Below are 24714 nucleotides of genomic sequence, written 5' to 3' on the forward strand. Positions count from 1 at the left end.
TTGTGTGACTGGAGCCGTTGAAGCGGATCGGCCCCGGTTGTTACGTCACCAGCGCCCCCCCCCCCCCCCCCCCCCCCCCCCCCCCCCTATCTCTCCCAGGGTCCGCGAAGGCGGCGCCGCAGCCCGCCCCTGCTCGCGCAGCCACGCGTGGGTTCGCCGGTGCGCCGTCGGCGGGACTTTCCTATAAAAGACCGCAGCGAGCTACCGGCACAATTTCCCGCCACGCGTTCGCGCCGCCGACATGTCCAGAACCGACGAGGTCCACCGCATCACCGAGAATGTCTACAAGGTAACGGGCGCGCGCACGTATTTCTTTCTTTGTTAATTGGTTAAGGATCACAGACTGAATCTACTTTAGCCACTTTTTAATATACCTTCTGCATGCTTCGTTCCGGCACGCTTTTTTCTTTTTCTTTTCTTTTGTATTATACCTATCTACAGTTGTCATGTTGTACGCGGGCAGCGCGAGCCCTCAAATGGCCTTTCTTCTTCTTTTTTTTTCTGCTGTTACTGTGTAAGAGTGCAGTCTATGCACTAGAAATGAAGTCCATTGCAATCAGAGAGTCGGTGTCAAACTCAAGGCGCGGGGCCAAGGGTGGCCCAGCGCACCCTTTTGGGGGAGCACCCGAGCGTTCAAGTGTGTGGACGTCTGGCTTTCTGCTGTAATGGCTGATTCGGCAAACCCGACTAACTGATATTGGGCGTGGCAATCGTGCCAATGTAACACCACGCCGAGACGAATATGCGTCGGGCTGATTGTCCGGCTCTTAAATGGGCAAAACGATCCAAATCTTTTTTTGATCCCGACGCGCTAGCAACACAAGGCATAGTGGGCTTTATTCCCTTGTAAAAATATGCGAAAAGCAGGCGATTCGCTGCTTTCTCTCCACGCGCGGCCAACGAATGTGCCGTTATAAGGCGTAGGTGTGGAACTCCAGTCCTGGAGGGCTGGTATCCTGCACGTTTTCCACTTTCCTCACCTCATTGCGCGTGATTCAAATGAATGGAGTTATTAGCGAGCGCCGCTGGAGCTTGAAAATGATCCTAATCCTTTCAATCGGGTGTGTTGGAGAGAGAAACATTGAAAACATCCAGGATAGACTGCCCTTCCACACCTGTGTTCTAAGTGTTAAGGGACCTAATGTTTTGTTGGACTAATAGCCGCCATGTGGGGGTTAAAGGTCAAACTGAAGGCACACCTGACCCAGTGATTTGTGGTTCAGTTTGGGCTTGAAGAAATCTTGAGCATGTGATGCCAGTGTCACACATAAGCTCATGACCTTTTGACCTATTTCCGGCCAGCCGGCAGAGCGAGAGCTCCCGTGCGCCGTCCCAAATGAAAAAGTGCAGTTTTTTTCTTTTTTTCGCATGACTCACTCCGCGCTCAAGACCGTTTGGATGGATGGGTGTAGGCCGACCCGCCGAGTCGTGATGATAAAGATGATGACGATGATGAAGATGACGATCGTGGTTGCGTGCATGGGTGGAGGTTGTGTTGTTGTTGTTGTTGTGAGAGAAAAAGCAACAGACAAACACCATCTGCGCTCCCCGGCAGTGCCACTGGGAATCCCAGCATGCCCCCCCCACAACACACACACACACACACACACACACACAGACGGGCCCAAAGGCCATCCTTCCCCCTCCGGTTCGCGGTGGCGCCGGGCTCGGCCGGGCGTCAATTTGCGGGCCAACGTGATGCCAAGCTGCTGCTCTTTATGTAAGCGCTGACTCACACACACACACACACACACACACGTATGCGCACACATGACACGGCACCAGGCCCCGCCCCTCCCTTACATAACAAAAGATTCACCGGCGCATCCCCGCCTGTCCCACTTTACTTTCCGCGGGCACGTCAACAGAAGCCGTTTCTTGAGCGGAACCGCAAGCAGAAACACCTCCGACTGTTCACCTCCACCTTTCCTACGGGTTGTACATATTTCTGTCCTTCAGCACGGAAGATTCAAATGCTTAGGATGCTTACGAGGCTTCCGCCGAGCTCGCCGAGGAGCTGATCATTTGAATCGGGTGCATTGGAGGATGAAAACATCCTAAACATGCGGCGATCTTTTCTTGGACCTCAAGCAGCTCAAAAAAGATCCAGTTCTGCGTGAGGTTCTCCTTGTACTGAGGAGGAACAACAATTTCTAGTCTCCATGACAACTCGGGTTAGGGCAGTCCCTCTCAAATGGTGGGGCGGGACCCCCTGGGGGGCCATGACCCCCTGGGGGGCCATGACCCCAAGGAAAAGGCTGTGTTTTTGACAATTGCATTTTTTTTTCTAACCTGTGACCTGTACAAACGCTGTAAAAAAATGCCGTTAACTTCTTGGATTTTTGTGAAAATTCTCCTCCCGCATTTAGGCGTACCAGATTATGAGGTGCCTTCAATAAATGGCCCATTTTAAAAGAGTTTTCCTACAACGGGTGCGCCACATTATGAAGCGCACAGAATAGAAGCTACAGTATTGGCTGGGCTTGCGCTACGCATCCACTGGGTGGAAAATTCTCTTCCCGTATTTTCCACACTAAAAGGTGCGCTAGATTACAAGGGACCTTCAATGAATGGCCTATTTTCAAACCGTTTACCGCAATCTAAGGTGCATAGAATAGGTGCTACAGTAGTGGACGGTCTTGCGTTACGCAGCCACTAGATGGAGCTGCATTAAATCAATCAGGTCAGTCAAACTTTATTAATAGACGATAGGAAATGAAGAGGATTTGTGGAACGGGAAAAAAAAATCTGTCTTCATGACATGAAATGACTGCTTGAACACATGCCAATGCCTCGAGCTTGGCAGAAGCACGGGGTCCCAGGCGGAGGCGGACCTGAGCTTGTTTGGGTCCGGCGCAAGTCGCGGGACCGATGACGACGTCGCGCCGGGCTCCGTTGGAGCTCAAACGAGCTCGGGCGCCAACTCATTAGCGGGCGCGGCGGGCCATTGGTCAAGGTCGCCTCGCGGCGCGGCTCCGCCTCCCGCGCGTGCGTTTGCGCGATGTGACGTCGGCGCCGGCCTCACTCACTCACTCACTCACTCACCGCCGCCTCTCCCGCTTGCAGTCCATCATGGAGCAGTTCAACCCGTGCCTGAGGAACTTCGTGGCCATGGGCAAAAGCTACGAGAAGGCGCTGACCAGTGAGTAACCCCCGTGACCCGCGTCCGACGTTTGTCCGGCGAGCCGTTTGCATGCCGCACGGCCCCTTGGAATGAGCGCAAAGCGCCGCAGCTCTCCAGCTCGCGCGTTAAGACCAAAAGCGGAAGGAACGCTTTCCGTTGAAGAAAACCAGGATTATCGGGCTGACTTTGAAAGGCTCGCAACATGGTCGAATATCAAAATATTTGGACTTTCGACCCATTCAAACGTTTAGTGGCGTCAGTCCTATCCAGCATATGCATATGCACATGCACGTGCATACGCATATGCGCATGTATATGCCGCAGCCGTTTGGTTTCCGAGCGCTCGCAGATGTTCCATGCAGATCTAATATTCTGCGTCGCGTCAACCAAAGGCTTCCATGCAGCAAACCAAAAGCTTTCCCGCCGTGTTGTCGCTGTCGAAAGGATTCGTGCAAAAAAACGCGCGGTCAAACATCGGCTTTGCGATATGTCCAAAATGGTCAATATTTCCAATTTCCAATTGCAGTACATGTGCGGCGTGTACCTCCGACCTCCCGTTTTCAAGCATTATGAAGGGATGGCGGCGAGGAATCTTGTCATATTTTGACAATCCGTGCGATGTTTTTGCCTCCCCGTGTTTTTTTGGGAGGCTTTTCCATTGATGGCAGACACGGGAAACATCGAAAAGCCCGAGTCGGGTCAAAATTTCCCCCGGGAACTATTTCCGAGACGTGCCTTAAAACGGTGAGCGTGTGTGTGCCGCTGCCGTATATGTGTGCGCTTGCGTTTGTGTCCAATTTTTTTGTCCGCCTGCGGGAAGCGCGACGCGTGCGACGGAAGTAGGGCGGCCGGCGTCGTGAGATTTGCGAAAGGGGAGCAGGGAAGCGCGCAACGAAGGGCGAGGACGGCCTTTCAAAGAGGCCGGGCGCTTCGGAGGGCGGGCCGGGCGCTTCGGAGGGCGGGCCGGGCGCTTCGGAGGGCGGGCCGGGCGCTTCGGAGGGCGGGCCGGGCGCTTCGGAGGGCGGGCCGGGCGCTTCGGAGGGCGGGCCGGGCGCTTCGGAGGGCGGGCCGGGCGCTTCGGAGGGCGGGCCGGGCGCTTCGCAAGGCGGGCGGACCAACTTCGGGCGGGTCCCCCCGACGGTTTATGTCCCGTACGCCCGGCGCGTATTTTGGGGAAGGCGGGGGGAGACCCCGATACCCGTAGAAAAGCCACGCAGGCACGGGGAGCGCAACGCAAACTCCACACGGGAGTAGAAGCCGCGAGCGTCGGCGCGCGGTCGGCTCCCTCCCGATTGCCGCCGAGGGCGGGCGGGCGGGCGGGCGGTCGCATTTTGGAAGGTTTTTGCCGCGTTTGCGTTAATCTTCTTTTGTAAATCCGTGGCTCTCGCTCCCCGCCGCCGCCGCCGCCGCCTCCCGTTTTGATTGGCAACTGGCGCTTTTGAGCTCCTGGCGCGCTTCGCCGTCTGCACTCTGGGCACTTTGGAAGAAGCCGAGTAGCGAAACGGGGTCGCCCGTGACGGACGCGGCCTTTTTTTATTTCCATATGACGTTTTTGCAGGTGTCACGTCCGCGGCAAAGGGTTACTTCCAGGCTCTGGTGCAGATGGGCCAGGTGGCCAGCGACAGCCGAGGCGCCAAGGAGCTCGGTGAGTCCTTGTGCTGGCGCCCGCTACCGCGAGGCAGGCGTACGCTCCGGAGATCCGCCCATAGCCTTTTTTTCTCTTCCCGTACCGATCCCCGCCGGTGGAGGAGGCCGGTAACCCGGATTCGGAGGGATATTTTTTGCGGAACATTTTTGAGTGCCGTCGCAGCCCAAATATAAGACGCACTTTTTTTTCCCCCCAAAGATGAAGGCACAAAATATGGGTGCGGTCACTGGAATTTTTTTTCAAACCGTTTGTGAAAGATTCATCCGTGAGCCTCGTAATTTCCAAAAACCAACCAAAAGCTTGGAGCGCACTGGCGAGGCGTTCATGACGGCTCGCAATGTTGGAAATCTGAAACACGTTTGAAGCGAGACAAATATTTCACTTACGGATATGAAGACTGGAAAAGATGAAGAGTTTTATTGTTTCGCTCGCGCGTTTGAGCGTCTTAAGCACGCCGTAAAATGAAGGCTGCGTCCTATACGCAGGTGCCTCTCAGTCCGGGGGGGGGGGGACCCCAACACTTGATTTACAGTTTCTAACCTTCCTCATTCCAACCCTTATCCATATTTTTGTATTTTTTATCCAGTACAATGAAAGAGAACGGGGGGTCCCATTGCATTCGCCTTCTTTGAAAGGCTGTGGGTGGTCCCGCTCTTTCCTTTCTCTTTCCCGCTCTTTCCCGCCTCACGTCGGCCGCGGTTGTGTCGCGTCCGTCTCCGCCCCCGCCCGCGCCCGCTAAAAATACTCTGACGGAGCTCCTCTGGAAGAGGAGGAGGACGACGACGGAGGGCTCTTCCGGCGGGGCCGCCAAATATGGCGGCGGGGCGGGCAGCTCCCGCAGTTCCGCTCGCCCCGCGTGACCGTATAAGGGAAAGCGTCCGCTCGCCTGCCAGCGTTTCGATAAGTGGCGCCGGCCCGCATCAAGCGCTCTTTTGCGTGTGCGTGCGGGGGGGGGCTTTTGTGTGTGTCGGTGCGGAGGCGAGGGGGAGCGATGACTCAGGAACGCGCGCTTTCGAAGGCGTTTCGATTGCGGGCCCGAGACCATTCGGCGCACCGAACGCGCCCCCCTAGTGACACCTGTCAAACGGCGTGCGTGCGAGCGACGTCCGAGTCGGAGGTGCGGCCCCCCGGTCGCTGCGGCCGCCACGTTTGTTTTCCTAGCAAACGCGGAGTAGAGGAAGCAAATAGTTTTCTCAAAAGAATCTTTTTGTGTGTGTGTGTGTGTGTGTGTGTGTGTGTGTGTGTTTTTTTGCCACACGCGGCGCGTTCAGAAGAAACAGCATGTAGGTAACGCACGCATGCACACGCATGTGTCACGGCAGGGCGCTTTGTGTTGCATGTCTCTGGATGGCGTCTGTGTGGCTCCTCCTCCCTGACTCTCCCGCTTCTCCGTCCTTCTCCGCCCCCCTCCCCCGTCGGCCCGTCTTCCTCCGCGCTCCGACCGCAGGGGAGGTCCTGTTCCAGATGGCCGAAGTGCACCGGCGCATCCAGATCCAGCTGGAGGAGATGGTGAGAGCGGTGACCCCGAAAATTTAAGGGAGGGATCCCCGTCCAAAATTATTCGCAGCTGAGTGAAATGGGGTGACAGAGCCTGGCGCGAGGAACGTTTCATTTCGTTTTATGATCTTTTTTTTTTGTCCAACTTTAAGGGCGACAAAAGAACAACGGTGTTCCCCAGTGAAGATATCGCCAAAAACGGCATCTAAATATCAAAGGGGTTTGGGCTTTTTATTATTCAAAGGGGCCGTCGACTTTTAACCATGTTCCGGTGTTGATTATTTTCCTCCCTAAACGCCTGAGATATTTACAAATATCGGGCCCGTTAAACTCATATTTGAGAAGCAATTAAATGGCCAACCTAATTTCTAGGCACATCGTACACCGCGCAAAGTACTTCAATATCACCTGCGGCTATCCGATCAAAATCGGCGACACCTCCGTTGTTGTGACAGGATGCGCTATTCCATCGGCGTCAAACATTCGGGCCCCGGAACGAAATGAATCTGAACTTATGTAAAGATATAACCGTGGTTTTATTGGTCCGCCCCGCTCAGGAAAAAGTGTTTTCCATGCTGCCCGCGAGCTAAAACGAATTTGACACCGCCGCTCTTGTGTTTTCTCCATCTCAAGGGGGCGACCACTGAAAATGACATCACAGTTGCAACTATGCGGTGGTTTTCAGTCGACGCAGCTAAAATGGCCGCCCGAGTTGATTTTTCCGCTTAATTCCTACTAAAGCGTGGCGGTATTGATCGGAACGCCACGCCGGCGGGGCGCGCGCGACAACAAAGTCGGAAGATAGGCCCACAAATTTCAAGCGCGCCCCGCTAAAGACGAAAGCTAAACGAGATGGATTTTTGTCAGGATTCCTTCACCGTCGGGCTAAATCTCGCTAGACACTTCTCGTGATCTTGGTTAGCGTTAGCGACATTAGCCTGACCGAGGCTAACCTTTCGCGCGCGCGTCTTCCCAGCTGAAGTCGTTCCACAACGAGCTGCTGACGGAGCTGGAGAAGAAGGTGCAGATGGACGCTCGCTACCTCAACGTAAGCGCCGCCGCCCGCCGCCCCGCTTGGCCGCTTGTGGCTGACGGCCGCTCCGTCCGCCGGCCCCCGCAGGCGGCGCTCAAGAAGTACCAGACGGAGCACCGCAGCAAAGGCGAGAGCTTGGAGAAGTGCCAGAACGAACTGAAGAGGCTGCGACGCAAAAGTCAGAGCGGGAAGACCGGCGCCAAGTACGCGGGCGACAAGGACGTGCAGGTGGGCCGGCCGGCCCCGGCCTCGCCTTACGTAAACCCCCCCTCCCCCCCGAGTGGCGCCGTCTGGCACCGGGGTGCCGCTCGCTGTTACGCGACACACTTCCTGTTGCGTAAGGTTGGCTTTTTGAGTCATTGAGCCAGTGCTTCTCACTGACTTTTTTGCAAAGCGCCCCAAGGAACGGGGAAACTTTTCACACGTCCCCAAGCAAACCTCCACGCGATAGAGCAAATAATAAAGTAGAAAAACATTAATAGGACAATAAGGGCAGTGACACTGAAGCATTAATGAAGGAATTGACTCACGCTCTGAACATTTTATGGAGTAGATGGTGAAAAAAAACTTTACACTTATGAGGACCGTATTGCTCCTGTAGATGGCGCTCCTGAGTGGAATACAGTCCGGTTGCATTAGCCTTCATCTTTCAAACACGAGCGGAGGAGTTCAAAAAAAAAAAATGTTCATGAGACTTGGTTTTCCCATCACTCCTATTTGGCAAATCATTCAATGAGTGGCGGGCTGGCTCCGCCCCCGCCACAAGACTTTCCTTTTCAGCCGGTGGGCACGCTGACCTACTTTTGGGTGTGCGCGCGCGTGGGAGGGAGACAGGAAGCACACAAAGTGATGATGTAACACTTGAGTGTTTTCTGATCGGGGGGAGACTGTGTTGCCATGGTGAGCAGTCTGACGGGAAATCCTCTGCGCCTGTGCGCGCGCGCGCGTGTGTGCGCGCGCGTGTCGGATCTCCGAAATGAACCCTTTGCTCCCTCCTGCAGATGCCAGAAACGGGCCCCAAAACCCTAGCCGGACCTCCGCAGCTGGCGGCGCTTCGAAGCGGCGGCCTGCAGGTGGCGCCAACTTCCTTCACTACACTTGATTAGGGGCACTAATTGGGGCATCTACTGGCTTTCGGTTCAATGCTCCTCAATTATTTTTAGGAAAGAGAAGACATTTTGCGCGCCCCCTAAATCACGTTTATGTGATGTAGAAAAACAAAACGTTGACGGCAATTGGAAACGTTTGCAACACCCTTCCGGACTTTGACAGTCGGGCACCACTGCACTACCCGGTGGAGCAGAGGTGCAACTACGGCTCGCGCGGCAAACGCACTATTTGAGAAGGACCCACTTAGCGAGTGAGTGCCCCCAATCAAGTTACCCCCTGAAAGCTCAGCGCCGCCGACCGCTCGCGTTTGTCGCTTGTGGCCGCAGAGGTCGACGGAGGCCGAACTCTACCAGCGGTGGCCCGAGTCCAAGGCGGCGGCGGCGGCGGCGGCGGCGGGCAGGACCTCCTACTCCAACACGCTGCCGGTGCGAAAGGCGGCGCCCGCCAGGGGCAAGACCTCGCTGGGTAAGGCGACATGAGGGACTCTTCCAAAACGCTACACCTTCAGCGCGAAAACAAACAAACAAACGAAAATGGAAGTTTTGTTCCCAATCTCTCTTTTGAAGGGTTCTTATTGCTTTCAAAACTAGCTAAGAGAGAAATTGATTCGACTCAACAGAGTACGGTGTGACCCACCATAAAAATGAGTTGAACACCCCCGCTCTAGCTCGTCCCTTTGGGATAATTACTGTTCGTAAGAATGCTGCCTTAAGGTAATTATTCCAAGTGAGAATTCGCCCCGTATATAAATGCACACCTGCGCTTTAAAACTCGGCTTATGTGGCTGGCAAATCAAGCTTCGTCCGATAAAACAAAAGAATTCAATGAAGTTCCCATTTGTAGGATGCAGCCATACTTTTGGCCTTCGATTTCGGGGAGTAAAAACGCGTCTGATGTTTGGGGCGTTACGTCGATTTTTTTTTTTTTTTTTTTTTCCCCCTGCCGTCACTCCCCGCGACGTAACGTTCCGACCGAGGTCAAACGAGAGCGCGGGCACCTCGCCCAACTTGTGACTCGCTTTCCGGCAGCGGAGCCCCGCACGTTGCCGCGCTCCAGCTCGGTGGCGGCGGGCCTGGAGAGGAAGGTGCGCGGCGGGAGGACGGCGCGGGTGCGGGCCCTCTTCTCGCACGCCGCCGGCGACAACGGCACGCTGCTCAGCTTCCAGCAGGGCGACGCCGTCACGCTGCTGGTGCCCGAGGCCCGCGACGGCTGGCACTACGGCGAGAACGAGAAGACGCGCATGTGAGTCGCCCGTCGCCTGGCCCGGCCTCGCCGCGACCTCGCGTGACCTCTCGCGCTCCTCAGGCGAGGCTGGTTCCCCTTCTCGTACACCCGCATCATCACAGAAGACGACGACGACGACGACGACGACGGACCGCTTCCTGTTCACAAGTGAGTGAAGAAATAGCATCATAGATACCGCACTTTTTTGCCTAAAAAAACAAAACAAAGAGAAAGCGCAAAAGAGGGGGCCCATCTCCACTGATGCCCACCTGATGCCAGTGTGTAGCTCCGCCCCCGGTCATTTGAAACCTTGTTTGTGTGCAGCCTGCATCCTGGCAAGAGCAGCAGCACGGGCAACCTTCTGGACAGAGACGCCGCCGCGGCCGCGGGCTCGGCCGACCGCCGCATGCGCCCCCATGCGCCGCGTCCCTATGGCGTCACCGTGCCGGGCTTCTCGCAGGTGCGAAAACACGGCAGACCCGGCAAAGGCCACGCGCCCAAAAACTCACACCATCCGACGGAAGGCGTCGTCCTCACCTCTCCTCCCTTTACTTATGCAGGCGGCGGCGGCGGCGGCGGACGAGTACGACCCGTCGGCCCGTTTCCCTGGCAGGTGAGCAACTTCTCTTCAAGAGTAGTCCGAGTCGAAATAGGTTAACAACATTTTCATGATTTCTCTAAGGCCCGCGCCCTCCTTTAATCTGGTGCAGCGATTTTTTTTGTACACTTAATCATGAAAATGCAATAATTAGAACGAATAACTTTTGAATAGCTCGATGAACGAATACAAGACCTCTAGTTATTCATTTAGTATTTGGCTCATGGCAAACAAACGATGTGTACGTTTGACCTTTTTTGCTATACTAGCTAGAAAACTCAAATGTACAGTACTGTATCGGAACCATTTTCTGCAGACATTCTGTTCCTGAAATCAACGCTTCAAACATTAAAGTAACATAAACATGGCTCAACATTCGTGATTTTTACTGTAAATACTGCATGTAAAATACAATCATCATAAATGAATAATTTAGCAAATCTCACACGCACATTACATGCGTGCGGCATCAGTAATGAAGCGGCATCAACGCGCTTTTCAGGGCCGTTTTGTGTACACGTGCGCAGTTGGCGCGTCGGAAGGATTCGCCGACTGACGTGTTCCTTTTCTCGTTTGCGGCGGGTGTGCGCAGTGCTTCCGAGGTCAAGCTCATCTCCACCGTGTGAGAACGCCGCCGGCGGACGCCGGGAGCGGGAAGCCAGCCCGCCGCTGAGAGGCGTACGCTGCGCTTTGCAAACCTATCTATCATACACGCATAGAAAGAATGTGCTAATCACAACAATAATCCTTATCGTGCTAGAAAGTGTACTTGTTGATGAACATGCCAAGTGTACGATGACATTATCATGTAGATTGACATCATGTACACATGATGTATATTACGTTAGTGTATATTATTTCAATGATGATGTACAGTATATTTATTTACAAGATGGCGTATAGCTGCAATATTATTTATTACGACGACTCGTCGGGACACTCATATCAGATATTACTTTATTTTGCAAAGGCCTTTGATTTCAAAAGCCGGTACAGAGGAAATGCATGCTTTGAATGCAAAAGCACACCAAAAATAGCCGAGCACTTCAACAAATACTGTATCTCAATAAAAAATAACGTGTCAAGCCCAAACGGTAGGTGCAGCGTGTCAATGAAAAGAAGTGTTGTTTCTTGTTGGCGAGCCACTTGAAGACGAGGGGTCGAGATGTGTGAAAAGCGTGTCGGTTGTCCGAAGGAATTCGGCCTTTCAACCAGTGTGGCGACCCCGCCCCCGGCCCCAAAAGCCTTTTGACTTGCGTGACCTCCCCCCTAAAGGTCGCCATCTGCCAGCTCTACTTGTAATGTGCAGCTGGCCAGGAAATCCTGCTCTTCGCGACCACCTTGACTCACGGCAAATGTGCTAAACAAAGCGTAGCAGCAGGCCCACTCTTGTGCAGGGCTCCCCAAAACGTTGTGCTCGGTGCCACGAATGGAGAGATGGCACCGCCTGTTCACAAGAAAACTTGAATTAAATGGATATATTGACCCGTAATAAGACTACACATCTCATATTTCTTCGTTTCCACGTGTATTACGGTGGTTCTACTCCTACGTAGGCTTTAAATGCCATGCGATTTTCATAACATTTTTGCATCTATAGATTTATTTTTTTCTTTTTTGCAAGGTGCAAGGGACAAACGGGCTAGTTAATTTCCTTAACCTTTTCGATATTTTTTTATGACGCTTATTATTATTTTGTGAGATGACGTTTGTCTGAGCCGTCACGCCTCCTCGTTTAAATAGAGAGACAGCCAAATGTTTACTCGTATTCCACGCCCCAGCAACCAATCAGAAGCAAGAACAGGAGGCGGATGTCACCAGCGAGCCAATGGGTTTCCCGGAAAAGGCGGGTCTTTTTGGCGTCGAAGTGATGAGAAGATGTTGACTTTGAGTGTCTGGTTTTCCTTCGTATTTTGTCCCAGCTGACGGACGCGGCGGTCGGATTCGACCCATTTCAATTTCAGAGTTTCTTCACTTATGCTGCCATCCTCACACCGAAGTAAGTTCTGTTGGCTGGCGCTATTTACGGCGAGAAGGACTCAAGCGTTAGCTTGTGCGCTAGCATCGCTATGTAGTTGTTGTTGTTGTTTTTTTTTTTCTCGTATAGGGCAGATGGAAGCTTGTGAGCAAATTAAATCTATTTCTATGTAACGTCACTTCGTGCTCATCGTCGTTAGGAACATTTTTCATCGTATTGGCTTTTTTTTTTATTTCGTTCGGATACACTCAGCCTTTGCATTCACCGCGATTGCTTTGCAATTTTGTCATTCACAAGCCGGTGCCACTAACTCCGCTTTTTGCAAATAGGGCCAAACCTCGTCACTCGCTGTCGAATCGCCAATACAAAAAAAAAAAGAAAGTCGCCAGAATCCCCTTTGAATACACTCCATACAATAATCTCGAGCTACTCGATGTGTGTTTGTGTGTGCGTGGTTGGGGGTGGGGGTCTTTTGTCACAACGTATGAAAACTTGATGAATTTACCTTCGAAAAGAAACTAAAAAAATGGAAGCGTCTCATCTGTCGTCAGGTGCATGTCTATAATGCTCTTTGGCCACATGGGGGCAGACGTGTATACTGAGATGCCTCAAACTAATCGATCGCAAGTACGCTACTAATATTAGTTGTTCTTCACAGAGGATAAAAAGTATACGCCTATGCGTATTGTGGATTTGTGTATAAATGTTCACTTTTGGAACTTTGGATGAAACTTGTAAACAGCACGCAGAGCTTGGAAACGACACCTCCGCATAAGCCTGTTATATGTGGAATTTGTTTTGGTAGCTGCACTCTAGCGCGGGTCCACTTTTGTTCTTTTTGAACCAAACGCAAAGGTGGCCTTTGTTGTCGGTAGTCGTGGCGACGGCAGCGGCTTTGTTGCCCACAAGCGGTCCGTCATCTTCTGCGCAGGTGCGGAGTGAAGGAAGGATGCACGCCGCGCGAAGCTCCCCGTTCATCTCGTCCGTCCCGTCCATCTCGGCCACGCCCTCGGGGGACGCCCTGGACCTCAGCTTGTCCGGCTCGCGCCTCTCCTTCTGCAGCAGGCCCGGCAGCTCACCCGCCGGCAAGTTCTTGGCCCGCTCCGTGTCCGTGTCGGCGCCGTGCGAGGCCCGAGGGAAGCGCAACACTTTGGTGAGGAATGCCCGCACGATGAGAACTGGCGCCCCGGTCCCGGCGAAAACGCGCCTTTGTCTCCGCAGGGCGACTGCGCCGGAAGCCCCCGCTCGGTCAAGAACCTGCGGCGCTCCAACAGCACCACGCACGTCAACCGGCAGGCACACTTCACACTCAGGTTTTGTTTTCTTTTTCAATCGTACGCAGAACCTTTACAGACAATACCAGAAAATATTTGGGGAAGGACATTTTTGTACATTTCAAGTCCCAGCATTTGAAATGGAATGCGTTCAGTGGTGCGTAAGAACAGCTGGCAGGCGCGCGGCTCGGCGTAGACAATGCTGGCGCGACACGCTATCCTAACCGCCGTGGCGTCACAATGAGATGCGGCGGAGGTGGCGGGGCGCGTCGGTTTGTTTCGGGGACCTCGGGGTCAGGTCACCCTCCCCCGCCCGCGCCCACGGGAGCCGGTGAAAGGAGAAACGTGTGCGCCCATTGTCCGGCAGCGGAAGCCTGACCCGCGCGAGAAGCTCGGAGCGGAGGAATGTGCGGCCGGAATGCCGGCAGGCTCCCGCCGTTTTCAGCCCCTCCCCCCCCGCGTCCGCGGCGCAGCGATGCCCGTCTTCAGATGCGCCACCGCTTAAATGAGTAGAACTCACTTTTTCGTGTGTACGTGCAAGCTTTACCGGCTGGCCTTGGCGCAACATCTCAGATTGTAACGTGACAATCGATTATAAGCTAATCATTCATCCATTTTCTTCGCCCCTTATCCCACGCGTGTCCAAAGTACGGCCCGCGGGCCGATTGCGGCCGGTGTTGGTATTTTCGCCGGCCCGCAGCCGCTATCGTCAAAGGGGGACGGGCGGGCGTGAAAGAAGAGGCATGAGGTGCGTTCAAAACAAAAAGAAAAACTCAATCAAGGAAAAAAAGAGCGAAAAACAAGAACCTCCGTCATCGCTTGATCGTTGTTGTTTTTTTAGTGCCCTGAATTGACAGCCTGAACTTCATTTCCAAGCAACCCTCGTGTGAACGTGACTTATTTCAGAAGTTAGCTATGTTGAATCTTCCCAAAAGTGTTTTTTCCAGACACGCCATTTGTTGCGGTCTTTAAATATAACATTGGGAAAAACTAGATAATAAATAATAATAAAACAAAAATGATCAAATAGTTCATTTGTATTTAAGGTTATTAGTTCAAAGAATGTCGGCCAGAATGGAGCCTATCCCGGCCGTCAGGTTCCACCCTCCATCGATTGCCCGACGATTGCTGGCCACCCAAAGCCCAACAAGCGTTCACACGCACGAGCACACCTAAGGACAATTTAGAGCACAGGTGTCAAACCCGCTGTCCTTCATCATTTTCAGCTTTCTCACCCCAAAACACCAGATTCTAACGATTGGAACATCAGCAAGCTCTGAATAATAGAGGAAAACGTTCCCGATCGTTTGTATCGGCTGTGAGTTGAGTGAAAAGGATGAGAAAACATGCAGGATGCCGACCCTCCAGGACCGGAGTTTGACGCCTTTGTTTTAAGAGGGTCCGGTACGGCTACCGCGCATGAAATCGGCTACCTGTAGAAAAATCACGCGGGCACGGGGAGAACGTGCAAACTCCGCATGCGAAGGCTGGAGCTGGAATGGAACCTGCAACCTCTGAACTGTAAGGCGGACGTGCTAACTAGTCTTCGGCCTTGCCGCCTGTAATATGATGAAAATGACAGCTTTAGCAGGAAGGTGTAGTTTCCCTTTGCGCCTCACTAATGCGCGTGACCTGCGCTCCTACCAGCCCGGACCACCGGCGCGGCGACTACCTGACCGCGTCGGAAAGCGGCGCGGACGGCCGAAGGAAGCCCGATGGAACCACCTGGAACATCTTGGTACCGAGGCCGCGCGCGTACGCGCCTCTGCTCCCAGAGCCCTTTGACGAGCCGCTCGTTTCCTTGCCGCGACGTCAGGACGAGCAGCCTCGGGCGCCCGCCGAAGCCCGGGCCGCCGCCGGCGCGGACTCGCCCGCCGCCATGAAAAGACGAGACCCCGCCGCGTCATTCACTGCAAACAACAGGTGGCTTCGGCTTCGGCAAAGCCTTCAGATAACCTTCAAACGGTCAATCGGGCCTCCGAGGGCGGCGGCGTCTCCCCGTTTGCTAACGCCTAGATTCCTTCGCTCAGGAGCAACAAGGGCGCCGTGGGGAACGCGGTCACCACCATCTTGCACAACAACCACGGCGAGAAGCCGCTGACGCCCAAAAGCTCCAACCAGAGGCCCCCCTTCAAGTAGGTTCTTCCGGTCTCCTCGCGGCCCGCCCCCGAACCAGCGCCTCGGGGACTCCCCGCGCTTCTCCTTACAGCAACCTCCTGAAGGCCAGCGCCAACGACGACGCTTCACCAGAGAGCGGCTCCCTCACCAAGTCCCAGAAGAACTTCGCCGCCGCGTCGTCCAACAACAAAAGTCCGGCCGGGCGAGGCGGCCCGCCCCCGCAGCGCCGCAACCAAGTCTCCGAGGAGGAGGCGGAAAGGTACGGAAAGGAGTTGCATCTGGCATTGAACGCTTTCGGTGTCAAGCGTACAGGGAAGAGGAAACCTCTCGAGTGCCACTAGATTTAGCGTTTTCTCTCGTCTTTCGAGGCTGCTATGTAATAGGATGTATGTATGGCAACACTGCCGTCTAGCGGTCATAGTTATCACTGCAGCGCTCGATTGGCTTACCAATAGATAAGCGTTAGTCAAGGGCGGCGCTTCTCAAATAGTGGGGCGGGCCTTGAAAAAGTCACGTGAGGTGTAATGAAATAAGATTTTTTTTTCTTTCTTCTTTGAGTTTCTAGAACTTTGATGCACTTGGTTATTTTTTTTCTGTATTAGACAAAGCTGTAACCTGTATAAATGCTGTAAAAAATAATGAACCGTCGTTGAAACTTGATTTATATTGATATGTTGATTCTTTTGTTCATGTTAAAAAGGATACAGGTTTAGGTGTACCATCTGTTTAGATAATCTTCTTTATATTCTGCACGTCGAGTGGGTGGGGGGTGCCAATAGTTTTCTTTTTTCTTGGGGGGGGGGGCTTGGCAAAGTATAATTACAGCTACCCTCCATAAAAAAAGTAATTGACGAGAATTTTATTTTTATTACCGTTTTAAAAGACGGGAATTCCCGTCACCGCTAAGCTACTTTGAAGACCGAGACCACCTCCTCCAGTCAGCCCGACTTAGGGCCCATTTTCGCTCTCTCTCTGGCATCCGCTAACACGCGGCAAACCTCTTTTAGGTTCATCCAGCAGGTCAATCAGGCGGCCGTCACGATCCAGCGCTGGTACAGACGCCACGCCGGGCGGCGCTGCGCCAACCGGGCCGCGCTGCGCCGCATCCTAGACATCAAAAGGAAGGTGCGCGTCCCACTTTTGCAATATCCCGGGAGCGCGCCGGATGCAAAGGGCTCAGTGGCGGGCGTGGCTGTGCTGGCAGGAGTGGCAGGAGCGGGCGGAGGCCGAGAGTCGCACGGAGACGTCCCGGGATGACAGGAGGCTCATCCGCGAGGAAAAAGCTCGCCGCGCGCGCCTCGCTGCTATCCAGGTGCCAATTTTTCACCACTTTGTTCTATTGTAATACAACCACAATCAAGGCGACAAATAACTCCAATTGTTGTACTTTTTTCCCATTTTTCTTTTTATATGTGGAAACTGTAACTCCCCAAATATAAGACGCACTTTTTTTCCCCAAAAAATGAAAGCCAAAAGTTTGGGTGCATCCTATAAATGTTAACTTAAAGTCATACTTTTTTTTTCTTTGTTCAACACCGTTCGAAGAAGATTGACCTGTCTTGACGCACGCAGGTGCATTTTTTCATATCTGCCGCATTGATTCTGTTTCGCTCTTGTTTTGACATGTTGAGGCGTCTTTTCAACATAGAAAATACCAGAATTAGACCACCAAATTAAGCCTGCTTCTTGTACACAGGGCCATCTTTTAACTGGGGAATTCTAGGAGTTTTATCTTACTGTTTCAATATTCAAGAGTTTTATTGTCATATGCATAGTAACGCCACACAATGAAATTGTTAGACTTACATTCCACACCATAGGCATAACAAAGTAGGCAATAAAAAAGACGCAATAGTGCAAAATAGTCTCCGGTGCTCTCTCCCCTCGGTGGTGTTTGTAGGAATTGCAGCAGAAAAGATCCCGACAGCAGCAGCGGCATGAGCATGAGCATGAGCATGAGCATGAGCATGAGCAGCACCTCCTTCAGGGCGGCGAGGCGGAGCAGCGCAGGGCGAGAGGAGGCGGCACGGCGCCGGCCAAGAAGCCGGCCAAGACTTTCCCGAGCGCCGCATCTCCGGCCAACACCGTCAACATGTCGCCTACGCACGGCAAAGCCAACAACGCGGGTGGCCCCTTTTGCTTGCCGCCCGGTGTGCAGGCGTCTCTTCCATATGCGACCGGCGCACGCGCGCTGCATGGAGCGGACGCCGACGCGGCGGCCGACCTGAGCCAGGCGAGCTCGGGCTCGCTTTCTCCGCCGCGTTCCGATCGCGGAGGCTCCCCGTCCGTGCAGGTATCGCGTCGCCTCCCCTTCCTAGCTTACGCTGCGGGGCGGCCGGGTTTCACGGGCGTTTTGTTTTTGTAGGCGCGCGCCGCCGCGGACGAAGAAGACGACGGCGACGGGAAGCCGACACGTCGGGCGAGACCTCGTTTGTCTCGCCCGCCCGTCCCCGATCCCGTCCCCTGTGACGTAAGTATTTATGCCGTAGTCCTGGAGGGCCGGTATCCTGCAGGCGTTCGATCATTCTCTCGCAAACACACCTGATTCAATTGATTGGGATCATCTTCAAGCTACTGTAGAGGTTGCTGACGACCTCGCCGTTTGAAATATGCAGGACGCGCATCGGTCGGGCCGGGCCGAAGCGGAAAGGGGCGGGAACCCTCCTCCTCTGCCCGGGAACGTCAGCCCCGGGTCAACGGCGGACATCAAGGCCAAGAACGCGCTAAGCGAGCGCAACCTTCCGACCCGATTTGCGGAGCCGTCCCGTTTCCGAGCTCTTTCGCCTTCCTTGTCCAGCCGCGGAGGTTCTCGCTGCTCCCAGGTGATTGCCCGCTAGCCAGGACCCGTGGCTCTTCTCCAACTTTTGTTTTGCCTAACCCTTTATGCAATATGAGGACGTCAGGCACAGAGTGAGGACACTTGTAAGTTGTGTCTTCCCAACTTTTTCCCCATCCAATAAATGGCCGCCGTCCCGCAGGAGCATCCCCGCAGGAGTTTGAGCGGCGAGGACCGGTCCTGCGTGGCGTCCAAGTCCACCCTCAACGAGCTGCTGGACACACTCAAACTGCTGGAGGAGGAACCCGAGTGTCTTTCCCAGCCCAAATCTTACAACAAAGACAAATACGCTTGGATCGACCCGGTGAGCGCGCGTTCCAATCAAATCTCCAAAACTGGCTGGATGCGGATGACAATTTAATATTTTATTGAGGGGGATATTCTATCCTGCGGTACCCCCCCCCCTTCTTCAAATACGGCCAAAACGTCAAAACTATGGGCTTTTTGTGGCTTTCCGAGGATGGCGATGCAAACTCGCTGACGGCGGACAACTTGGAGCGCCACGTCCAGCTCAGCCTGCCGCCGCCGGACGCCGACGGCGCGGCGCTGCTGTCGGAGGCCAAACTGCAGAGCATCATGAACTTCCTGGATGAGATGGAGGAGTCGGAACAGGAGCGTCCTCGTTCCGCCGCCTCGCACAGAGAGGTGAATCTATTTTGTGCTCTTGTGTCATCGCCTTGACATGCGGCACCGTTGGTTTTGAGGTACCAAAAACTGCACCGCGCTATTTTCAAACGTTTGCATCGCTTGAAGGTCACGGGCTTCCAATTTTATCATTACATCCGCACAAGAGCAAGGCAACAAAATGACAGGCTCAACAATCGACAACACGGGGTGACAGAAAGGAGCTCGCTCAGAAGCCATTTTCCATGAGAAAGGAAAAACATGAGCGATGGGGAATAAAAAAACAAGATTCGGGCTGACCGGCAAGCGTCCGAGCTGCGCCCGCACATTTGAGAGTCCCGATACGTACCGATCGCTGACGGCGCTCTCGGCAGGCGGCGTTTTTGGAAGAGGACGCGCCTCCGTTGGACCAGGCCTCGGCCGCCGCCGCCCAAGTGTCCGACTCCATCACGAAGCTCAAGATGGAGCTGGAGGAGAAGAAGCGCCTGGTGGACATGCTGCAGAACGCCCTGGTGAGGACGCCCGACGGGCCCGGAGCCGGCGGCGGCGTCCGGGTCCGGCCTTCACGCCCTCCCCGTGCTCCCGGTCAGGCCCAGCAGAGGGAGCTGACGGTGCAGCACGTGAAGGAGACGGAGAAGGAGCTGAGCCGAAACCTGCAGCTGCAAAGGGACCAGTACGAAGCCACCGTGCAGAGACACCTCGCCTTCATAGACCAGGTAGACGCGGCGCACGGAAAGTCTCGCTCGGAAATGCCGAGACGCGTGCCTCTGTCCGCCCTCAGCTGATCGGTGACAAAAAAGCTCTGAGCGAGCGCTGCGAGGGCGTCATCGCCGAGCTCAAGCTGGTGGACCACAAGTACACCAAGAAGATCTCCCAGATGCAGGAGCAGCACGAAATGGTGAACTGCTCAGCTTCTTTTCACTGCCGGCCAGCATTTATCCGGAGCCTTTTCAGCCTCGCTTTTTGTCCCGTCGAGCACGCTTCCATATCAAAAGGAGGGGAACGGCCGTCCGGCCGCATCCGCCAGAGAACGGCCCGTTCCAAATTCTCTGCCGCCCAGGGCAGTTGTCATGGCAACAAGGACATCTCACATGATTACAAAATAATAGTGATTAAAAATTTTTTTTTTTAAAAAACCTAGTTTTGGGACCCTTAGGACGGTTCGTCAAGGATATGGAATAAATGCTGAGCGCTTTTCCTACCTTCCGACTTGTGCCGCACATCCGCACGTTCTTTGCTGTTAACGGCCTCTTCCTCCTCTTGCTCGCTTCCTCCTCGCCGTCACGGCCGCCGCTGAGGCCGCTTGTCCTTTTCTGCGTCAGGTTTGGCGAGTCCTGGCTCCGCTGTGCGAGGTAACGCTCGCGCTGCTCCTCCTCCACCTCGTCATCTTTTCTCTTTGTCGTTTGTCCCACGCGCCGTCCGTCTTGCTGGACGCTTGGCTGCGCATGTGAGTCTTCATCATCACCCTCACCGTCATGCTCATCGTCAGCTCGGCCGAGTCTTTCTCCTCCCGCCGCTCCCGTCGCTCCTTGCTGCACTTTACCGGCGCGCGCTCGGGAGCCGCCATTGACATTTTGTCCTCCTCTTTATCTTCTTCTCCATGCGATCTTTTTGCTCTTTTTCTTCCCTCTGTCTGTTCACGCTCCTCTTGCTCTGTCTGCTCCTTTCTTCTCCGCCCATCAACAGGAGATCAAGAAGTTGAAGGAGCTGATGAGCGTCACGGAGAAGATCCGACGGGAGAAATGGATCGATGAGAAAACCAAGAAGATCAAAGAGATCACAGTTAAAGGTAAAAAGACGTCCGCCTCCCTGGCTTCTTGCTTCTCACCCCCCCCCCCCCCCCCCCCCCCCCCCCCCGCCCCTTCCCGCGGGGCCCAGGCTTGGAGCCGGAGATCCAGAAGCTGATCTCCAAGCACAAGCAGGAGCTGAAGAAGCTGCGGACGCTCCACGAGGCCGAGCTGCTGCACGCCGAGGAGCAGGCGGCCGAGCGCTGCGCCCGCCAGTGCGAGGAGCTGCGCCAGCAGCTGGAGAAGGAGAAGGAGGAGCAGTGCCTCAAGGAGCGAGATGTGGCCCGCCGTAGGTTCGAAAAGCAGCTGCAGGAGGAGGAGCTCTCCTTGCAGCAGCACCGCCAACGCGTCCACAAGGAGATGGCCGACGAGAAGGAGCGGCTGGCACAGCTGGCGGCCAGGTACCCCCGGCCGCCCGCCCGCCCGGCCGCCCGCCCGGCCGCCGCGTCAGCGTTTGAGCCGAGACCTCCCGCGGCGTGCAGGCAGCGCTCGGAGATGGAGGAGCTGCGTCGACGCATGGAGGAGAACTCCAGCGTGGCCGGGCGGCTTTTCAGGGAGGAGCTGGACAAGACGAGAGAAGAACAGGAGAGGAGGCACCAGGTGGGCCCGCCCTTGGATCTTTTTCATTGCAGCATTTGGAAAATCCCGCTTTGGCAACAGAGGGGCTTCAGTCACGCGTTAGCCAGTTTAAGGATGTCCAAGTCCCCGTCGCCGGCTCTCAAATGGGGACAATCTCAGCATTGTCAGCTGATTGGAATCGAGGAAAAAAAACATTTGGCTTTGAGAAATGTCATTTTGTTTTGATGTCTTGCGCAATTCCGCCTCGGATAAGACGTCTTCTTGTGACGGAGCAGGCGGAGCTGAAGAAGCTGCGGGAGCGTTTTGAGGAGGAGAAGACGACCTGGGAGGAGGAATACCGCAAGAAACAGGTGAGACGCCGACCCTCGCCGCCGACGCCCGCGCCCACCGTGGCTTTTGGCGCTCAGGAGGCGGGGCTCCTCAAGCAAGAGCGCCAGCTGCGAGAGGAACTGCGGCTGGAGCGCGACAAAGAGATCCAGTTGGCCATCTGGACTCTGGAGGAGGAGACCCACAAGGACAAGGAGGAGTGCGAGAGGGCCGCCCAAAACAGGCAAGTGCGCCACAGCGGCGCAGGACCGCTCCAGTAGCTTCCGATGTTCCGCTAGGCTTTTGCTGGCATATTTCGGTCGCAGGCGGGGCGCGGTAGCAGAGAAGACTTTTTTTTTAAACATACATATATATACGTCCGCTGTCTGCTCGTTTTTTCCGTCCCGCGGGCAGGGTGAATCGCGTGAGGGAGACGTGCGAGGCGGAGCTGCGGGAGCTGGAGCGCTCCCTGAGCGAGGCGCTGGACAAGCAACAGGAGCTGAGGAAGCAACACGCCGACGCGCTGCAAGAGCTGGACGCGCTCAAGGACGCGCTGCGGCGCAAGGACCAGGACCTGCTCGTCGTCACGCAAGTGAGAAACGCCGGCCCGCCACGCCATCGGCAGAACGTTTTCCGCCGACTCTATGATCGTGACCGCAATCGACAAAGGAGCCAAATGGAATACCTTTCCGTGTCCTCTCGCGGCGCGCTCAGGAGCGGGACCGGCTCCTGGAGGAGCGCCGCGAGGTGGCCTCGCTCATCCGCCACGAGTTCAGCGCCCGCCTGCAGCTGGTGGAGGAGGAGGCGCAGAGGAGCAGGGCGGAGGCGGAGCAAGCGCGAGCGGCGCTGCAGGCGGACGCCGAGCGCCTCGCCAAGGAGAAGGAAGACGAGCTCCAACAAGTGCACCGGCGGTAGGAGACCGAAGGAAAGCTTCGCCCGAACGAAGCCTTCCGTCTCAGTTCCGCCCCGCTCGCCCTCAGAGTCAAGTCGGCCATCTTGAAGAAGGACGAGGCCGTCGCCACTCTGCGGAAGCAGCACGAGGTGAGCGGCGCCGGCGCGACGCGCCCCCGCTCTCGGCCCTCAACGCCGCGCTTCGCTCTCGCTCGGTAGGCCGCCCTGAAGAGGGCGGAGCACCTGGAGGCATTGTGGGAGGAGCAAAGGAGGCAGCTGATGGAGAAATGACTGCAAGACGGCCACCGGCGAACCCCGGACTTTGAAGTACTCACTCTTGTATGGCCCCTGTCAGTCCACACCCCCCGCCACATTTTTTTGGGGGGGGGGGGACATGTTGGACAAACCAGCCACTTGCTTTCGGTGTTTGTTTTTGGTTTTATTTATTTTTTTTTTCCTTCTGACGAATCCCCCCCATTCGCTTTCACATCGGGCAAGTGCCGTTTTGCTGTCAACTGAAATTGAGGTCAGCGTACTCTCAGCTTCATATTGCAAACTTCTGAGCTCACCGGTTTGCTGCTTTGGTCAAGTGACGTTCGCAAATGAAGCCGAGGGCGCAATGACGTCGGTTGACAGCAGAGGGCGGCAGAGGGCCGAAATGGATGGAAAGCCTGCATTCGTCCGTCCCCTTCCATTTTATTGCAAGAATGCAATGTGATAAGTGGCAGCTGGGGGGGACATAGAGCAAACAGTTGCCTCGAGTTTGAGGGACCTGGGAGCGCAGCTTCATAAGGGACGTGGACGGCGAGCTGCGAGTGACTGAAAATGAAAAGACTACAAAGCCGCCTCCCCGCTTTCCCTTTCCTTGCCCCTCCCCCTACGGCGCGAGAATGCCTCCACGTTTCCCCTCGGATCTTTTCCAGATGTTTCTGCGACCGGCCCGGGCAGGCCTGCGCCCCGAGGGGAGGGGGGCGCAAATTATAGTGACTCATGTGTTTTGTTCCTGGGGAGTGAGCAGGAGAGCTTGGCCAATGTTTTCAAGAGAAGGAAAGTCAAAGAAGAGAGAAGAGGACGTGTCGGCGAGGGCGGCGGCTTTTGAGCTGGCCTGATCGCAGTGCAAGGAAGAGGACCAAGAAGAAAGTTAGAAGAAAGTACTTCATTATGTGGGTGGGAAGACGGTTTGGACCAGCGGCTCTGGGGTCCCTTTTGAATTTGGCCCCACTGATTTGTTAACCATTCGTTTCAAAACGTCGTCATTAAAAAAAATATATATATATATATATACATATATTTATTTTTTTTTTACTCTGTCATCCTCTTATCTGATTCCTGCTTCTAGAAACTTGCTACGCGAGCGACGGAATTGTAGATAAGTCCAAGTCGGCCTTCCCCGGTGTCACAACTTGCGTGAAGAGTCAAAGATAACTTGAAAGCAAATTATGACTCGGACATAAATTCCATCCCCGCAAACGCTAGTTGGGAGCGTCTACAATACTTCTTTGCGATTCAAAGTCTTACTTGCAAAGTGCAATTTTTTTTCCCAAGGTTTCAAAGCACCTTAGCACTACTGGATCCTCCCCCCACAACAAAAGTGGCATGCGAGTGGGCGGAACAAAGTACGCCAACAGTCTTGTGACCCACTTTGCCTTGGAGCCAGTCTCAACTTTCAGCCCATTTCCTTTCTGCCGCTGAAAGCCAAGATGGCGGGCGGGCGGGCGAGCGAGCGAGAGAGAGAGCGGGCCGCATCCCATCCGCGCCGCTTCGCGCCGCGCGCAAACAAAAGCAGCTCTGTGGCCAAAAGCAGCCTCGCGACAGCGACCTTGTCCCAAATGGACACCTTGTCAAAAACACCTAAGCCGGACTCGTCCACTTGATCTTTTGTCCACATTCAAACCGCGGTGCCTTAAACATGCGATGGAAGAAACTTAATAGTAAGACGACGCTTTTAAAAGAAGAAAAAGCAGAAAGAATAAGAATGACTCCGTGGTCCTAATAAATATGTAACAAATCATAAAATAATTAGAATGCTCGCGCTGTATTGGCGCCGAAGTTAAAACGTAATTCATTTATCTCGGTCGCATTTTGTT

At 54.6% G+C, this 24714-nt stretch overlaps 2 protein-coding genes across 12 annotated transcripts; both read left to right on the top strand.

The window, feature by feature from the left end:
- Window positions 1-95: 95 nt before the first annotated feature.
- Window positions 96-11326, top strand: LOC148410036 (BAR/IMD domain-containing adapter protein 2-like). Of its 10 annotated transcripts, none has more exons than XM_088438814.1 (14): window positions 96-289; window positions 3067-3142; window positions 4683-4769; window positions 6044-6059; window positions 6220-6281; window positions 7246-7317; window positions 7390-7530; window positions 8304-8375; window positions 8739-8877; window positions 9441-9654; window positions 9718-9804; window positions 9961-10096; window positions 10197-10249; window positions 10827-11326. In XM_088438814.1, exons 1-14 carry the CDS (start codon window positions 242-244, stop codon window positions 10905-10907), a joined length of 1284 nt encoding a protein of 427 aa, XP_088294940.1. In that variant the 5' UTR covers window positions 96-241; the 3' UTR covers window positions 10908-11326. The 10 variants fall into 10 exon arrangements, with proteins under 10 accessions (XP_088294940.1, XP_088294941.1, XP_088294942.1 ...); XM_088438815.1 differs by having other exon boundaries at window positions 6044-6055; XM_088438816.1 differs by lacking the exon at window positions 6044-6059.
- Window positions 11327-12090: 764 nt separating this feature from the next.
- On the top strand, window positions 12091-23913 carry cep131 (centrosomal protein 131). 2 transcript variants are annotated; one of them, XM_088438537.1, is made up of 27 exons: window positions 12091-12233; window positions 13144-13365; window positions 13434-13525; window positions 15134-15224; window positions 15303-15409; window positions 15517-15621; window positions 15696-15863; window positions 16612-16729; window positions 16809-16916; window positions 17505-17897; window positions 17970-18074; window positions 18220-18426; window positions 18583-18744; window positions 18900-19085; window positions 19439-19576; window positions 19655-19780; window positions 19846-19962; window positions 20387-20416; window positions 20751-20853; window positions 20943-21252; window positions 21334-21451; window positions 21706-21780; window positions 21838-21980; window positions 22151-22328; window positions 22451-22647; window positions 22717-22777; window positions 22847-23913. In XM_088438537.1, the coding sequence occupies exons 2-27, from the start codon at window positions 13162-13164 to the stop codon at window positions 22916-22918; spliced, it is 3714 nt and encodes a 1237-aa protein (XP_088294663.1). In that variant the 5' UTR covers window positions 12091-12233; window positions 13144-13161; the 3' UTR covers window positions 22919-23913. The 2 variants fall into 2 exon arrangements, with proteins under 2 accessions (XP_088294663.1, XP_088294664.1); XM_088438538.1 differs by lacking the exon at window positions 20387-20416.
- Window positions 23914-24714: the final 801 nt, after the last annotated feature.

Source organism: Hippichthys cyanospilos, chromosome 17 (assembly GCF_059441005.1).
Source record: "Hippichthys cyanospilos isolate Australia breed blue-spotted pipefish chromosome 17, RoL_Hcya_1.0, whole genome shotgun sequence".
Lineage (NCBI taxonomy): Eukaryota > Metazoa > Chordata > Actinopteri > Syngnathiformes > Syngnathidae > Hippichthys > Hippichthys cyanospilos.

Excerpts from the sequence above, each read along its gene's own strand:
- LOC148410036 (XM_088438812.1), top strand. The coding sequence starts at position 5,764 with ATGACTCAGGAACGCGCGCTTTCGAAGGCGTTTCGATTGCGGGCCCGA. Across the intron at positions 6,282-7,245 it reads AGATCCAGCTGGAGGAGATG|CTGAAGTCGTTCCACAACGA; the intron begins GTGAGAGCGGTG and ends GCGTCTTCCCAG. Across the intron at positions 10,250-10,826 it reads TCGGCCCGTTTCCCTGGCAG|TGCTTCCGAGGTCAAGCTCA; the intron begins GTGAGCAACTTC and ends GGGTGTGCGCAG.
- cep131 (XM_088438537.1), top strand. The coding sequence starts at position 13,162 with ATGCACGCCGCGCGAAGCTCCCCGTTCATCTCGTCCGTCCCGTCCATC. Across the intron at positions 15,225-15,302 it reads GAACCACCTGGAACATCTTG|GACGAGCAGCCTCGGGCGCC; the intron begins GTACCGAGGCCG and ends CCGCGACGTCAG. Across the intron at positions 19,781-19,845 it reads ACCTCGCCTTCATAGACCAG|CTGATCGGTGACAAAAAAGC; the intron begins GTAGACGCGGCG and ends GTCCGCCCTCAG.